The following is a 17845-nucleotide window of genomic DNA, read 5'->3' as shown; positions in this document are numbered from 1 at the left end:
CTCACAAGTTTCTCACATATCTGAAGTCTTTTTTTTTTTTTTTTATCAGTTTTTTTTATTTTTATGTCGTATGACCTGCCCAAACATCAACAAACAAGTGTGGAAAATATTGCAATATAATTAGCTTTGTTATTTTATCGCCAAATTATCAGTTTACGTGATCGCTTCAGTTTTTTTCTTGTTTTATTTTTGATTTTAACTATGACTTTAATTCTTTCCGACGTTTCGAAAACCCCCATAAAGTGATCGTTGGTTTTTTACCTCAGGATTTCCTGAAGAAGAACTCTGAGCACATGCGTCCTGAGGTCACATCGCTGCTGCGGAGCAGCAAGCTCTCCTTCCTGCACCACCTGGCTGCTTCCAGCCCCGAGGCGCTGTTCAGATGGGGCGTCCTCCGAGCAACCATCCGCATCGTCGCCATGTTCAAGCACTTGGGACGCCAGCGGGCAGAACTGAGTAGGACGCTTCAACTGCTTATCGAGCTGCGCTCTGATCGAGTTTTTTTTCGAAGTGATGCAGTTTAGAGATCTGCAGCCTGTGTGTTCAAAAGACCCGATCTGTGTTTCATGGCACGTTTTCAGGTGGCAAAACTGTAACTAGAACGTGATGCATGTTTTAGTTGAGTACTGAGGCATTCTGTTATTACGAATGTAAACGGACTCTTTTTGTACGGCAGGTTTGCACCACTTCAGCCGTTTGAAAGCACTTTGCACTGTTATCACATGAACCGTCAGTGGCGGCAGCTGCCATGCACGGTGCTCAAACACCATTAGTAGAATCTCGGTTCCGTCTCTTCCCCCAAGGACACGGAAATATGGACAAGATGAGATAATAGCCACAGTTGGCATCATTTAAATGCCACATTTGTCACCTTGAATTGAAACATAAGAATCCATTTGAAAGGTAAAAGCTGTGAAAGTAAAAGATGTTTATTCACACAGAACTGTGTGAAAACTATAGGGAGACACTGCGGAGAGGCTGAAGAGCTGCAGATTCCACTCACCAGTCAGTTTATGTGTTGTGCTGTTATTAGAAATCATCACACTTTGCCAAAATCTGATCAAAAATTTATATTTTGTGTGTGTGTGTCGTCCCCACAGTGGAGGCAAGACGAAACTCACGCAAGCCCCTCAAAGAGATGAAACAGCGCAGCAGTCAAATGGATCGACTGTCCAGGTGAATGAAACAAAGCAACATCTGTCTCGGGGAGTCACATACTACGTCCACTCCACTGTACCTTTCAATACGTGCATCTTTACACTTTTGAGATTTGGTTCCGACTCTTACAGCAACAGCACGACTCTGGATTTCTCCTTCGACCGCTCTGATGAACATCCTCTGGATGTGTTTGAGGATATCTTTGCCAACTATGAAAAGAGAACGTAAGTGAGCGTATATGTCCCCGCATGTGTGTTTCTGAACGTCTGTGGGTCATTTTTATTTTCCGTCTGTTCTGCAGGAAAAGTAAAACCGGCCGCCAGAAGCAGCTCATTCCCAAGGTGAAGTGTCCGTACAGCTTTACTTATGTGCTTTGAAGTCGGCTCACCGCAGTATTTGTGTTTTCTCAAACAGAACCTGATGAACTTGCACTCGCTACAACATATAGTGGGCCTCACGGCACACAGCCGAGCCAGCAAGTCCATCTTCCACCCCCGTCGGACGGCGAAGCCCCCGACAGCGTGCGCACAGTTTCAGGTCTGTCTCCTGATTCACGTCAGTGTGTTTGTATTACGTTACGTACACTCTTTGGTCAGGAAACGTCACATTTTGCTGTCTATAAAATGAACTACCCATAATGTCGTCCATCTGTCGACTCTGAACCCCAAACTGCTCCCATTGGAGGGACGGCGCCTTGCATGGCTACAGCCAGCTTCCGTTGTACTTTGGGGGCGAACGGGCGCTGGAGTTTGTTTTGGCACAACAGTCACCAATCACTGCGAAACACATGAGTCACAATTCATGAGTAATGGGGAGAATTAATCCATTTCCCAGGACCTTTAGAGTCTCTATTTGTTGCCACACCAGTGCCAGCTATGGCTGAACACTATGACTTGTCTCAAATTTGAGTTATTTTACAAAATGTTTTATTCTCTTATTATTTTTTCTTGTTTTATTCTGAAAATGAGATTATATCGCCAGAAAAGCCTCAATATTTAGCTGTTGTCAATGCTGTGAAACATTGTGCTTACTGTGAAAAACCACCACTTATTTTGCTGCAGCTGTTGGATCCATATGGACTAAGTTATTCATTTAACTTGAAACTGCTGTCTAAAATAGTTGGAAACCTTTTATCTATGGATGGATGGATGGATTACAATTCAATTTCATCCCGATTACACGTATAATAAATACAGTCCTACATTGTGTGTTTCGATGAATCCATAATAGTTTTATCCTTTTTTTCTTGATTAACTCACACATTTTTAATTGCTTCTACTGTGCCCGCTCAAACCTCTCTGGCGCCCCCTCGAGGAGGCTTCCCCACACGCTGACTCCCCCTGGCGTAATGTGTTTCCTCGCCTGTCTGTGAAATGTTTTGGTTACGTTTGATGAGTCTTGCAGAAAAGTCGTCATAAACTTGCGAGCTGCTTATTTCATAATGATGAAAAAATGTTGTAATTATGAATACGACCCTGTTTCTGTGGAGTAGGCGTCGCTCGGGAAGCTGAAGCAGACCATTGAAAAAGCCGAGCTGTTCTTCATTTTCTGCATTCGCTCCAACGCTGAGAAGGTGAAGTCATCTTTCAACCTGTGGATCGTTCCAGTTGATTTTCTGCACTTTGAGCTGAATATTTCACTGCCGACATGTTTTTGTTTTTGTGTGCGTGTTTGCAGAAGGAGCTCCATTTTGACGAAGAGCTTGTTAGAAAACAGATAAAGTACATGGACATCCTGCAGATTGTTCAGATGCAGAAGTCTGGCTACAGCGCCAAATACACATTCAAGGTTCTTCAGACTCCTACTGAATATTGCATGAAAGTCTGATTTATATGGTGTATTCGGGAAGTATTGTTGACATAGCTTTGTTCTCTCGTTTCTTTCTTCTTGTTTTCATGACAGGAATTTTTTGAGAAATTCAGGATTTTATTCCCACGAGGAGCCGCCGTAAATCCAGAGCAAATAACGGCGCTTTTTGAGAGGATGCAGTTGGAAAGGAGCACCTACCAGATCGGAAAAAACAAGGTTGAATCTCCCATATTTCCACAGTACATACTGTTTATATCAAATTCAGTCTCGTGCAGGAATTTTGCGAACACTGAAAATGTTTCATGGGTGAAGCAGCAGGTTGAAGCGTCACTCACGTCCGCCAGACCAGTAAAATGATGAGACGTTATTATGGAGAAAAGCAACAGCTCTTGTTTATTTTGACCCAAAAAAGTTACAAGTTTATTCTCAACATGTAAACATTTGATGCACTTTTGACAAACGCTAAAATCGTCCACAGTGTTTCTTTTCAGACTAATGCTGGAAATAGACCTGTCATTTTCTCAGAACTCACTCACTCATTCATTGTTTGACAAACTCACCCTCGTAGTTTGGGTTTGGACATCCTGCTGTTTTGTCTGATAATCTTACTCAAGCAGTGCAACACCCGGTGGACAAACAAGAGAAAGGAGACCGTCCTGATCGATTGACGACATACAATAAGTGGTGGCCATGGTGAGACCATGGCGAAAGACAAATAGCTTCAGTGTAAGATCACATCAGAGATCAGCTCTGAACCTTCTTGTGTTTGCAGTGGTGAAATACAGAATGATACATGAGGCTCCGTGGACCACGAGGTTTGCAGATGACGCTGTAATCTGAAAGTGGAATGTAAACGCAGGAGGTGGAATACCTGTCCTGGAGAGGAGAGAAGTGAAGTGGTCGTGTAGAGTCTGTCGAGACCAGATATAATACAAGCGTGTCAATTGGAGGGAGGCCAGTGGAAAGATGAAGATGCAATGAATGGAGGTCACAAGTACAAGTCTATGGGGTCAACTATCCAGTATGTGACTCCTGGTCTGAGACTCTCCTGGTTTCTGGCTCCTGGTCTGGACTATGGGTAGAATTTGAGGGTATAATAAAATCAGCAATTCCTCGATAAGAGCGCTGCACAATCCAAACTGACATGATGAGATGAGCAGGATATTTATTTAGTTGTTCGAACATTTTCTGGCTGTAAAATCTGCTAACAGTGTCCAATGACTGAAATGTCAGTTGAATTTAAATATCTAGCAGTTCTTCAATATTACAGTGACGATACTGTGATGTCCTGGGGGAAATGTAATGACTCTGTATAGACATACTTTCTGTATGCTTTTTTTATTTGTTTTTTTTTTCATATCGTAAACAGTCTGGCAGTCCCAGTTAGAGACTCTTGCAGGATAAAGCCTGTCACTGATGGCAGGGTGCAGTCGCATCTGTTTCCTTCTGACGCGTTCTAAAACACAAATGACCTGAAACTGCCAACTTTCTGCAAAGGGCCAAAAAAACAAAATACAAAAAACAAAAAAGAGAGTCCACTGGACCAATGTGGATTTTCAGTCACGGTTTGAATGTCGTCCTTCAGGTTCTTCTGAAGCAGAAGGAACGTCGACAGCTCCAAGACGCTCACAACAAAGAGGTGATCCGCCACATCATCGTCCTGCAGCGCTGGTTCCGTGCTTGTCTCATGAAGTTACACTACATTGAACGGAGAGACGCCTCTGTGGTCATTCAGGTGCGTTCAGCTCCGCCGTGGTCGCCGACCCACTGCAGTGTTGGAAATATGATAACACACTAATTAGTAACTGCTATTCTTACTTTAGGTTTAGCTAACTTGCTCCAGCGTGTAGCAAAATGTAAAACTGCCCAAAAATACTCGATGCTGTTTCAGAGGTGCTGGCGTGAGTTTTATGAGAAACAGAATCGTGCGGCGACGGTGATCCAGGCGGCATGGAGGACCTCGCTGAAGAGGTCGGAGCACCAGCAGGAGGCGACGGGCAAGGATGAGCTCCAGGTTCGACCTGGACGAGACAGGTACACATGCTGGGCTCCGCTGGCGTGCCTGCACTGGTATTGTGTCGTACCACGACGTCACTCTAATAAATTCCAACATTGAATATTAATAACTTTCTTTAAATGTATTGCTATTTGTCCCCCACGGCCCACCTTCAGTTTTGGAATCACTTTTTTTCTGAAGTGAAGATAATGAAAACACATGGAATCAAACACCACTAAACAGTGTTTGAACTTGTCAGCTGCTTCCTGGTTGCAGTAATGCTTTTCAAAAAGCTTGTTAACAACAGTGTCCAGGGAGCTTCTTCTCCCTCTGATATGATCACCAAGTCTCTGTTCACTGATCACAGCTGGCAGAAGTCGGCATAACACCATGAGCCCAATGTTAAACCCCATATATACGGCAATTTCAATGGAAAGAACTCCGTTTTAACTGGAAACGGCACTTTTCCCCTTCACAAGTTTCTAAACACTAGACAGCTGAGGTAGTTGTTGTGCATCTGTCCACTATTCTATACAGCTGAAGAGCATGCTTTTATTTGTTTGCGTCCCAGCCTGACGAAAAGAGAGCTGAAGAGGCAGAGCAAAGTGGAGGTCAGCCCCAACAGGGCGCAGCTGAACAGGCCGCTCTCCCTGCCACTCGACACCAGCGTTGGCGTTGGCGGCAGCGACCCCGACAGCCCCTCCAAGGCCAGCTCGCTGCAGCGCTACAAGGACATGGGGGGCATCAAGGAGAAGGCCGTGAAGTGGAAAGAAAGGCAGAGCGAAGGGGAGCCCACGGACGACTCCAGTCCTGAAATCAGACACAGGAGAGAAAACAAGAAAGACGAATACCCGTAAGTCGCTCAGTTTTCATTATAATGTAATGGGATTTGACACGAGCACAAAAACATGCAAATATTGAAATGGTGTGTTATTGTGCGTGGCTTTCAGAGCCAGAGAGCTTCCTCTCTTTCCACCCTTTAACCCCAACGACCAGCAGAACGTCTGATTCTGCACAAAGCCCTTCGCTCGCTAATGAGGAACTGTTTGGGTTTTCTTCTGTTAAAGTGCCTTCAGTTGGCTGTGGTGTATTTGGCACGGAGGAAATGAAATTCGATTGACTCCTCTTGTGTGTGTGTGTCTCTAAAACAGCAACAAAGGAAAGTCCATGTCTGTAGACGAGCTGTCCCGGATCAGCTCGTCGGGCTCCGAGTCGTCACCCCCGAACAAGGAGGTAACCTTTACGTGTCGTTACATCATTCAAACACACAAGTGTGGTTGTTGTTTGGGTAGTTTTTTTTTCTTTCCAATATGCTGTTACTGTTAGCGTGTTGTGCCGACAAACACATGAATGGAGGCTCTCAGCCCCCCTCAGCCTCTCCCCCTCATCACCTTTTCCCCGGGGCCCGATTAGGTCCAAGTGCAACTCCGCAAACAGAAAAAACGCAAGCGGCGCTTAGCCTACGCCCGCAGCGGCTTGGTGATGGACTTAATGGGCTCCAAAAAGGAGAGCGAGTACTGGAGCTTTCCGCTGCCCCCCATGAGCCCCTCCGGCCTCGTCCTGAAGAGCTCGGCCAGTAGCGTGGACGTCCGCGCCCTCAAATCCCAGGTCAAGGTACTGACCGAAGGGACGCCCCCCCCCCCCCGACCACGAGTCTCCGTTGCATGCAGGCCGCACGCATGTGTCTGTGTGGAAGAAATCTCACGCACCAGAAGCTGAATTTAAATGAAACTAAATTGAGATTGAACTTGGACATCGAATTTCGCTCAATGTGAAATTCAAGGAATTCAATCTGAAATTGCATTTAATCCAAATGCAATTTCACCTGTTGTCCATGTGTTTATGGGAAATTGCTTGGTTGTTTTTTTAACCTCCTTTTTATCTAATCGTAAAAGATTTATTTTAAAAAGTATGCTTCTTATAGCTCATTAAAATGATTCATATGTTTTTGTCCCGAGAAGCTCCTGTTACAAATGTGACACACTCCTGAATGTTCCTCTTCTTTCTGGATTTTTTTTTCTAATTTGCTCTATACCAGAAACAATCTATGATAATAGTCCAAAGCTCAGATGAACTAGGGTCCATTTCAAATTGTCTTAAAAAAATGTACAATTATTTCTCAAAATGTAACATTGTATTGCAAATATTGTATATATCGTATTATACAGGACTGTAAAAAGTAGACGAATTTGATTTTTAACTTCTTAAACACTTTTTTCAAACGTTGCAACTAATTAATACACAAATAAAACATCAAAACATGTGACGGCACTTGACCGAGACCTAGATTAGATTGAAACATTAATACAGAGATCTAGAAAATTCAGTAAGTTTCCCCTCCAACCCTGCGAACTTCATTGTCTTGCATTCACTTTCATTGCATCAAATTTCCTCTTTTGACTGGGAAGTAAGGATATTTACAAATTTGGGTTCAGTTTTCTGGTTGCAAAAGATTGGTTCCATGTGTATTTGTCAAGTGGACTTGCTTGGATGGCTGCCATTGTCCTGAGACTTCTGCTTCCTTCAGGACAGTCAGAGAGGCGCTGCTTTCAAGCAGCCATTTTTTTTTTTTAAGAAAATCCATTTTTCATGCGGCTGCAGCCAAATGAACAGCAGGCTCACCAGGTGAAGAACAGATATCGGCGTTTCAGCTCGCTGCTTTGTTGCCGATGCGCTCTTAGGAACAATTCAATTTCACTGTGAGTTTTTAGTGACGGTCTCCGTTTGTGTGTTGAGTTTGATCAGAAATCTGAATAATCTTTCAAACGTACAAACAAGGCAATTAATCGGTTGCGGTTGACCGATGTGCTGAAGTCTAAATGTAAACGTTTGTCAATCTTTAGTGTCGCTCTGTGAATATCTGGATGTGTCACCTGAAAGACCTTTAAGAGTCTGAATTGAAGTTATTAGAAGTAAAGTAAAAACAAAAAACAAAGTTTCCCTTCCACCTACTCACTTTTGAACATTTCTTTATTTTTTTGGCTTCTTCTTTTAACATCGTCTTCAATCCATCCAGCGGAATACCGGTGCTTCTCAAAGCAATGCAAAACAAAAGTAAAGTTTATGTTTCCCCAAATTTAACCACGTATCCATAAATTGTTAAACTGAAATATTTCAAGTGATTTCTGTCACGTTTTTCCAATATTTTTTTTTCTTCTTTTTTTTCCTGATCAATAATGAAATTTAATTTAGTATTTCATCGCTTATTTTTTTCCACAGGTCATATTATCACAATTTACATTTGAATAACTGACATAACAAGCTCCTTCTTTTTTATTATTCCCCAGAGATATTCATATAATTTGCGATGCACCAGTCATGCTAACAACAAGACATACAATAAATCTGGGAAATAGGTTGCTACTCATAGCGATACTCTTTCATCGTTCACTTGATTAAACTAGGAGTATGATTTAAATGTTTGTAAATGACCGTATTCCATTAACATGCTCACTAAAGTTGGTCAAACAAACTAACGGGAGGCGTTGGCTTGTCAGTGGGTCAAACGTTTCTTTGCATGGTGAGTAAAAGTCGCTCCCGCGGTGCTGCTGTCATGTTGGGATGCGGTGTGGTGGTGGTGGACGAGCTGCGGGAATCCTTCTGGACTGGTCCAGCCTCTGCAGGAGGGGGGGAAACGGGGGCTCACGCTTACATACCACCCCCCCCCCCCCCCCCCCCCCCCCCCAACGCTCCACATTTGGCTAAATGTGTCAATCCTCTTGCAGTTACCATCCGAACACGACGGCGCGAGGTTCAGCCTCCCGGCCGGGGCCGCCACTGAGAAGTCAGGGCAGCGTGGTTCTAACCAATCACAGCTCACCTCCCCAGACAGGTAAAAAAAAAAAAAGTTTCCTCCGTTAGCCCTTCATTTTACTCCCATTCGAATGTGATGTGAATTTGCTCCGTGATTCTTGGTGCTTTGTTTCTCTTTTTTTTTGACAGAGTTTGGTTTCTGAGTAAGTTCCTGAGGAGGCGGCCCGCCAAGACGCCCCCGAGCAGCGACTCTCACTCTGATAGAACTGGTAACTTGCACTTTCAGAATGACGACTCCTTGTCGTGTTGTAATGAACAGTACTGATACTTCAGACTCACAAAGGTTTAATTACATGAAGCAGGGTGCGATTTGCTGGGAAGAATGGGTGAGTTAGATTAAGAGTTTGAACCTTAAATTACTATTTGTCATATGACAGATCCTCCAGTACTTTGGGAATCCCTGGTTTATTTCATCACCTTAATTCATGTTGACTGGATGTTTTTACTTTCAATTGTGAAAATACATGATTTACTCTAATATATATGCCAGTGAAATTCCACTTACTCCCTCTGTTTTGCAGATATTCTTTTCATTCAGAACAATTTCAGGCTTATATACACACACACACACATATATATATATAACAGTCAGAATATAGTCATCTGTATTGTGTCCAGCATTTGTAGGTGCAGGAAATAGCAGGTTGACTGGGGGTCAAGCAGATAATAATAAATACAATTAAACCAAATATAAGGGTTTTTTTTTGCACTTCCAGACATCAAACATTTTCCGAGATATCTTCTCTTTTAGGTTTTGTATTTCTGACCCATTTAATCCAGTTATCTATTAAGTATTTATTTAAAAAAAAAAGTTTTTTATTTATTACAAAAGCCTTTTATCATCGGCAGCAAAATATCCTAAAAATGAAATGAGTATCTGTAGGAGAACATTGATATTAACATAATAATAATAATAATAATACAAATAAATCCGATTTTTATGAATCTCTAAAGAAAGATTTAATTGGAGGAAAATATCCCATTATAATGGCAGGCCTCCTGAACCTCACACAAAGGCTAGATACTGAATAGTTTATGAGAGTGGGTAAAAGAAGGTGAAAAGAAAACTGTATTTCAACATCTGCTTGCTTTTTTGTTTGTTTTTGTATGCAAACAGATTTTGCCTGACTCTTAAAAACCAATGGTCCCAGTTAACTGACGTGCTCCTTCGTTTCCATGTGTAGTGACTGAGCTGTGTCTGTGTCTGCCGTCCCCAGTCACCTTGAGCGGCTACACTCCAGCTTCTTACAACTCGTCCAGCAGCAGGAGGCCCCCCCGGAACCCCAGCATCCGCATCAGCCGGGCCACAAGGGTGCAGCAGTGGGACGCGTCTCTGGACCGAGAGATCAACGACCCCGGCGAACTGCGCAACCTGGACGAGTTCCTGGGGAATCAGGTGAGGTGCTCAGCAAAGTACGTGAAGCGCAGCGGGAAAAGTCGACGCTTCACCCTGAACTGTTTTAAGATATTCACATCGGGTGTGAAGCCGTCGTGTGTAAAGGCAAACATCGGTCTCTGATCACCAGCAGAAAGTATTTTCACCTTGCTTGTGTCTTTAATAGATTCTTCAGGGGCGTTTCCTGTCTATAAGTCTATAATCGTTCTCCCTCCATCCTCCAATTGTTTGGTTTCGCGTCCACAACGACCATTCAGCTCAGTTCTTTCAATCAGGATTTCTTCTCAAAAGTGAACGTGAAAAACCGGCCCTGGCCCCACGTTTTTCTTGCTCCTCCCTGAAATTCCCCGGTGCCCTACCGGGGAGGTTTCCTCCACAGTTTGAAAACCGCTGATCTCCATAAACCCGAAAGTGTCCTGTCCTTTTCCATCAGGTGAATGACCTGCGATCACGACTGAAAGACCTGTCTCCCACTGAGAGCATTTTCCTCACGGCCACCATGCAGTTCAGAGACAACATCAAGGGCATGTACTCCGTGCAGGTCAGTCAAAGCTTCTCCTGGGAGGATTGGTACCTTTCAGTAGCAAATAATCAGAACCTTTGTGCAGCAGAGGAAAGTATCCCAACTATTAATGTCCCCCCTCCCCCCTCCCACCACCACCACCAACAGAAGCCTAAGATTGCCTACAAAGATCTGATGAAGGGCTACCATAACAAAGTGAACTTACTGGCCGGCCCCAAGGAGAAGTCTGAAGTGTCCCTGGTGGTGAACCTGTTCCAGTCGGTGCTGGACGGCTTCATCAGGCGCGAGAAAAAGCGAGGGGTGCCTGAGCCCACCAAGGTGACGGCGCCAGCTTTGCACTTCGACAGGTTAAATCATCATAAGCGCTCCCCTGACTTGCCTGTCTAACCTGTTGATTCTCTCAGGCTACAAAGTCAACAAAGAAGCGAAGAAAAAAGGATAAATGCGTAAGTGAAATGTGCCGTGATTTCCGCACTATAAGCCGCAACTTTTTTTTCACACACTTTGAACCTTATACAATGGCGCGCCATACGCGTTTATGGATTTTTACGGGTTAACGGGCTTCATGCTGCCAGATTCTACTTCCGCATGTAGATACATGCTGTTTTTAGCGCCTCTGCTTCTCCTCAACTTGATTTTTCTGCTCTTGGCGACCTCACGATGTGCTGCTTTCCGTGGCCCGGAACTCCAGCAGCTGACGGCCATGAGTGATGCGTTCAGGTGCATCATGTAACGCCGCCCTGCTGGACTCCGTGGCTGACAAACACACACACACACACACACACACACACACACACACACACACACACACACACACACACACACACACACACACACACACACACACACACACACACACACACACAGCGTTGTGTGCAGGAATTTCCAGCACTATGAAAGAGAATTTTAGCAAATTGATGAAAACGTGAGCGATCCCTGTATTCCCCGAGTGAAAGTCCTGCCCCTGTTACAACATGGACACCTGCGACTTATAGCCAAGTGCGGCCTATATATGTGTACTTTTTTTTTCTTCTTTTTAAATTTTGCGTGCCCGGCTTATATGTATGTGCGTTCGATAGTCTGTAAAATACGGTAAGTAAATCTCTTCACCGTGACTTCATGTAAATACCCGCTGTGCGTTGCTGTGCCTCCGTTTGACCGCAGCCCGACAGTCCTCTGGATCACCTGTTCAGCACGTACCTGGTCAACATCATGCAGTCATGTGACTTGTGTGGCTCCTACATCTGGGCGATGGAGAAAGCCTACATGTGCAGCGGTGAGTACCGGAGCGCTTAAATCCATCAAATTGTATGTGGAGAGGCGAGTGCGTTTATCTCGATTTGTCCATGCATGTGTGATCCAGTTTTTGCATACACAGATTTGTGTGCATGTTGGAAAATGTGTGCATGTGATATGTGCATACTGGCAATTGTAAGAAATTACAAGGACTCCTAAAGGTCTCTGTATTCAGCCTTGCCTCAGTCAGATGGGTTTTTACAGCTTGATTTAGCGCTTCTTTTTTTCTCGACAGTATTTATTAATTTGTAACTTCTATGACACGACACACACCCACAACTCTCCACACGTAAACACAAGCGATTCTGCTACCATTTCAGGCCAACGATTTAGAACCGCGCGATTCGATCAACCTCTAATCTCTTCCTCTGTTTTATTACGTTAGCCTGCAAGCTAATATGCCACAAGAAATGTCTCAGCAACATCATCACGGATTGTTCAACCCGGCGTGCAAGACAGGTGAGCAACGACCGGGCCTTTCAAAGTCAAGTAGGCCCAGTAACCGTTCCTCATGACTCCCTCACTTCTTCTCTGCACGTGTGACAGGATGACCGGTTACCAGGCTCCCTCCACTTCGGGGTGGAGGTGTGCGTCCTCACCAGCACAGCCAACCCCGTGCCAAAAGTGGTGGAGCAGCTGCTGATGCACGTGGAGCTAAATGGACTCTACATTGAGGGCATTTACCGCAAGTCGGGCTCTGCGTGCCGAGCGAGGGAGCTCCACCAGATCCTGCAAGCTTGTGAGGAAATTCTCCCTTCAAACCCCCCCCCCCCCCCCCCTTTGTCTTAGAATCTTCTAAATCCTCTCAGCTGTGGTCTGCGTCACAGCAGGAAGTCCCACAAGATGAGGTCCTGTACAAATAGGCGTGAGAAGTGCCCACGTCTGTCCTTGATAACCTTGATCTGTAAAGTAAACAGACTTTCAGGAATGAGTGACGTAGTTCTCCCTCTGTGTGTTCTGTCGTGTGCCGTCAGGTCCCGAGTCTGCACATTTAGACAACTACCCCATCCACACCATCACAGGCCTGCTCAAACGCTGGCTCAGGGAGCTGCCTGATCCACTCATGACCTTTTCCCTCTACAGCGACTTTCTGCATGCCGTGGGTAAGAATCTCAACAGAGGGAAGTATAAATGGAATGCATTTTTACTATTTTTTTTTTTTTTTTTTTTTACAGATGCTTTATTCTGTTAAGGCTTCTTAAGACTGAGCAGACCGACAATCGAAATAATGAAAACATAATCAAGAGAACCAGAAATCCAATTAGTAGTCATTTACAAGGTCATGTTGCATTCTGTAGTTTAAAGAAAAAGTGTTTTTTTTCTGTGAGATTGTATTTTCATGTGTTTGTTTACGAGGCCAAGAGAAGCTGCAGCACCACATGTTGGACAGTATTGGACCTGCATAAGTATTCCATTCCATTTTATTTACTAATCGACATTATGCTTTTTTTTTTTTTTTTTGTACCTTTATTTAGCCAGGAGAATCACATTGAGATTAATAATCTCTTTTACAAGCGTGTCCTAGAGAGCTTGGGGGGCCGAGGGTCTTGCTCACGCACCCCCAGTGCATGTTTTCTGGACTGTGGGGGAAACCAGAGTGTGATTTCATTCCCCTGTATAGAGTTTTGGTTTGTTTTGTATTTCGGGAAAACATGGATATAAGATGTATGTTGTTGATGGGATGACGCTGTCTGGAATCGATATAAAAATTTTATTACAGGACCTGGCTCGTCTGGAGTGGAGGTTTTTGCTTTATAACTGAATAATATGTGGCGGTGGTCTGTTTCTGTCAGTGTTTATGTTGAGCAGGTCCTGCATATGTGATTAATTACAAAATAATTACTAATAATGGATTAATTACAAAGACTAAAGTCTGTTTATACATGTGGTACACAATTGAAATCATATGTTACATGAGAGAAACTCAAATCTTCCACCAACTCAAACTTGTCCACACAGATCTGTACGCTTCCATCTTGTTTTCCTTCAGAAATGCCGGAGAAATGTGAGAGAATAAGAGCTGTGTACCAGAAGGTTGATGAACTTCCTCCTGCTAATTACAACACGCTGGAGCGGCTTATCTTTCACCTTGTCAGGTAGGAAACTTGACTTCACTTATTTTTTTTTGTTTTGTTTTTTTAACACAGTAAAAGTTGCATGAGATGTCAAGACATTTGTGCATTTCAGGGTTGCAAAGGAAGAAGCTAACAATAAGATGTCACCAAGCTCTCTGGCCATCGTGTTCGCCCCCTGCATCCTGCGATCGCCCGACTCTGACGACCCCTTCCTCGGCATGAGGGACGTGTCCAAGACCACGCGGTAAACCGCCCCGATGCAACTTTTTGAACAATTTGCTTTATTCCTGTCGTACGCCCGCTCTTACCGGGGGGCCCCGGTGGGTTTGTGGAAACCGGTTCTCTGTCGCCCGCAGCTGTGTGGAGATCCTGATCTCGGAGCAGTTGAGGCGCTACAATGAAAAGATGCAGAACATCCAGGCGCTGGAATACGCCGAGGCGCTGGCTGTGAACCAGCTCAAGCTGAAGAGGCAGAACACGGTGAGTATAGCTCTGCATCTCCTAGTGATACTCAAGTTATGACCAATATCCATCTGGAGCTCACAGAGATGTGCTCTTTAACCTGGTTTTGTAAACACTGCGCAGGTCGTTGAACAGCCCAGCGTGCTGAACCTCCCCATGCGAATTCCTGATGAGACGGACGAACGGACCCTCATGGAAAGGATCAAATCCATCAAGCAAGAGAAGTGAGTAGGAACTCTTTCAGTCTCGCTGGACCCGCAATCACGTTGGAGTGTTTGACATTGTGTCGTGGTTTGCAGGGTGGACCTGGCCTGCAGGTTACCGGACCTGGAGCAGGAACACTCCGACGACAACATGGACTCGTCCTCGTCGATGAGCACAGACAGCTTAGAGGATCGGTTAGATAGCCTGGACTCGGAAGGTCAGTAGAAGAGGTAAAAAAACTCTCGCTTCTTCTGGGCTTGAGGAGACCACCACTCAACGTTCTCAACATCGGACTCTACCCAGAAGCACGGGTTAACTATGAACTATGGGCAAGAAAATACATCAAACCACTGGATGTGTGTGTAGAGAATAGTTGTGACTTCAACGTCATGGAGTTTTTAGGGTTCATTACAATTTGCCACATTCACTGGGAGCAAACGGGAGCATCTGTTTATCAAACAACACGCTTCTCATTCAGTTGGATCGCTTTCGACTGTGACATGCGATGATCCACCAGTGGCCGGATCTTGTACAGTGGATCTGGATGAGCCCGTGTTTCTGCTTCATTTTTTTGTTGTTGTTGTTGTTGGAAGTGCAGGGATTTCTTACAGGCTTCCCATCTATTAAGAGTCATGACGTCAGCTCCCTTAGACACTCGGCCACAGCATGTGGTAAATTTAACAGTAAACACTATTCAGGAAGTGCTTTAGTTCTTCAGTCATGTTGAATGTTTTTTTAGGTTCACATTGTAAAGCAGACAGATTTGACAGCTCTGAAATTAATTCAAGTATATCTTCTTAAAAAATAATAAAAAGAAGAAGCTTGGAGTATTGATTAATGAGATATAATATCTATTGATCCCCTTCATTCTGAAATTCCCTTGAAGTTGGTAGTAGTGGCCGTTCTCCATCGAGGCAGGCGTGGAGTAACACCCTCTGTTATCGAAGACACATCTTCAGTTTCCGCTTCCTCTTCATTTTCCTCCTCATTGCCTTTATCGCTCGCTGGTGTCTCTGCTTGGAAAAGAAAATCACCACACAAATCACTTGAAAGCGTCATGCTTCTCCGTATGCATTGGCTTGCTGTCCCAAAACTGTACGCGGGGGAGGCCCTGGAATATTCTCGCTCTGACGCTGCAGCGCTCGCCACTCCGCCACCTTGGTTGTTCACATGTGATACGGTCACTAATCTGACGCTTGCATCACCAGGCAAGAAGGCTGCACAGTCCAAAATGCAGAGGCCCGAAACTCCGTACAAACCACCTGGCCTGGCGCAGAGAATCAGAAGACTGATCGCTCAGACGGCCACTGAGCAGGGAGCGCTCGCTTCAGAACCAAAGACGGACGACAGCCAACCCACGTGTTTTCACCCCAGCCAAGACGGCCCCTCCTCAGACGTGCAGACTCGGAATGGGAGCCACGACGACCTGGACATCCCTTACATCGACGACGACGACGACGACCTCGGCTGAGACGGACGCCACCGGTTGCAGTGATGTGAATACTCCCAAGTATGTGTTCTCTCAAGCAAAGTGAAAGGAGCACTTTGTCGTGTACACTTTTTTCCACGTGTCAGTGCTGCTATGGAAAACAAAGTGCTCTGCGAGTGTATTTGTATTTAACAGGACAAGCTGCAGACCGATTCTTCGGGGTCTTCATACAAACTCTTGAGAAGTCGTCATGTTATTTCCATCAGTTCCTTGTTTGTGTCATTTTAAAAGCAATATTTCAATAATTGTATGGCTCTTCTGTTTGTCAACGTCGAGAGAGAACAACACAACATGAGGAGGAGTGCCATTGTCCCTGTGGATCATATAAAAGTTGTGCTAATGATGTGTATTATGAAAAGAAGACGACAACTTGAGAGACGTTCCTGCCTTGTACATATGAATGACTCTTTATTGCGTGAGGCTGCAGATCAGACTGTGGGTACGCCATTGTGCATTTAAAACGTGTCTCCTGCTCTACGATCTGCTGTGAGTGGTCACTCGGTTAGTATGACTGTAAAGCTTTTTACACTGACTGACTTAATTTTTTTTGTTGCACAGTGGTGCAGCTTCACCAAGTAAACCTTTGTTCATACAACTACTTTTTTTTTTTTTTTTGCATGCTTGTTTTTCTGTATGGGGAATTAATGATACATATAGATTCCTGAATGTGTGGCCATGTGTCACCAATTGAAATAAATGGAAATCGTTTCCTTTGTTTTTTGCCGTGACAATTACACAGAACTAAAATCTCTTCAAGTTGTGCGGAGTTCCAAAAAGGATATATGACTTGAATCAAGAAAACATTTGCTCATATTGGTAAGTAGTATTTATTTAATGAAATACTACTTCTATAGCGCTTTTCCCACGAGTCACTGGAGCAGATCCCAACTCGCTGTATGAAGTCAGGTTCCACAGTTCACATCTCCCGACTATTAATTATGACACAGCTGGTTAAAGTACAATCTGCAGGTATCGAAGTCCATTCATTCGGACATTTGACATGGATAAAAATGAAGACGTCTCTCACGTCTTAATTTTTAACTGAAGCTGCCATCAGACACGCGAGGCAATGTCAATATATTTGTAGAGGTACCCATAGAAGGAGCATCATTGCTTCTAGTCTGCTCACAAACCATGAGTAAAACAAATCATTAATATTATTAGGAGTATTATATTGGGAAAAAAACAGGATGAGATATGATATTAAACCTGTATTTGCTCAAGCAGAATAGTTTTTATTAATTTCACCTGTAAGACATAAAAAGAGACCTATTGTGTTGTTCTATTTTGATTTTCTATGTAGAAGAGGCATTTTTTACTATTTGATTCCAGATGTTTACAAGTTACTTTTATACCAGTGGTTGAGGAAGAAAGATTAATTCAGTCCCAATGGAACTTTGAGTACCATCTGAATTTCTTTTCTTTTTTTTGCTGTTGTTTTGGAATGCTACTTTTGTTACATAACTCAATGTTGTAAACAAATAATACTTTGAATCCAATAAAACTATGCGGTGACTTTGACTAAACTTTCAGTATCTTGAAGCCAGGCCAAGTGTCCTCCTCTCTGGAAGTCATCCTGTATGAAACATTACCTGGATGCGTGGATCACAAAGGATTTTTAAGG

The 17845-nt window shown here is 44.0% G+C and overlaps 1 protein-coding gene across 1 annotated transcript in view; it reads left to right on the top strand.

Annotated features, from left to right (window-relative positions):
• Window positions 1-17729, top strand: part of LOC308135547 (unconventional myosin-IXb-like) — a 35481-nt gene extending 17752 nt beyond the window's left edge. Inside the window, 29 exon segments of the mRNA XM_080503596.1 lie at window positions 267-456; window positions 1101-1176; window positions 1290-1382; window positions 1460-1499; window positions 1573-1695; window positions 2651-2731; window positions 2836-2946; window positions 3061-3183; window positions 4553-4702; window positions 4859-5001; window positions 5535-5816; window positions 6115-6196; window positions 6377-6577; window positions 8689-8795; window positions 8906-8985; window positions 9994-10172; window positions 10606-10713; window positions 10843-11013; window positions 11100-11141; window positions 11860-11971; window positions 12377-12450; window positions 12538-12730; window positions 12966-13094; window positions 13982-14087; window positions 14179-14310; window positions 14423-14546; window positions 14652-14752; window positions 14828-14949; window positions 15941-17729. Coding sequence (XP_080359722.1) covers window positions 267-456; window positions 1101-1176; window positions 1290-1382; window positions 1460-1499; window positions 1573-1695; window positions 2651-2731; window positions 2836-2946; window positions 3061-3183; window positions 4553-4702; window positions 4859-5001; window positions 5535-5816; window positions 6115-6196; window positions 6377-6577; window positions 8689-8795; window positions 8906-8985; window positions 9994-10172; window positions 10606-10713; window positions 10843-11013; window positions 11100-11141; window positions 11860-11971; window positions 12377-12450; window positions 12538-12730; window positions 12966-13094; window positions 13982-14087; window positions 14179-14310; window positions 14423-14546; window positions 14652-14752; window positions 14828-14949; window positions 15941-16203 — 3738 coding nt within the window. The 3' untranslated portion in view covers window positions 16204-17729.
• Window positions 17730-17845: the final 116 nt, after the last annotated feature.

This window comes from Blennius ocellaris (genome assembly GCF_963422515.1).
Source record: "Blennius ocellaris genome assembly, chromosome: 10".
In the NCBI taxonomy this organism is placed as follows: domain Eukaryota; kingdom Metazoa; phylum Chordata; class Actinopteri; order Blenniiformes; family Blenniidae; genus Blennius; species Blennius ocellaris.
The sequence above is the reverse complement of the archived record's forward strand: the minus strand, read 5'-3'. Positions and strand labels throughout refer to the sequence as shown.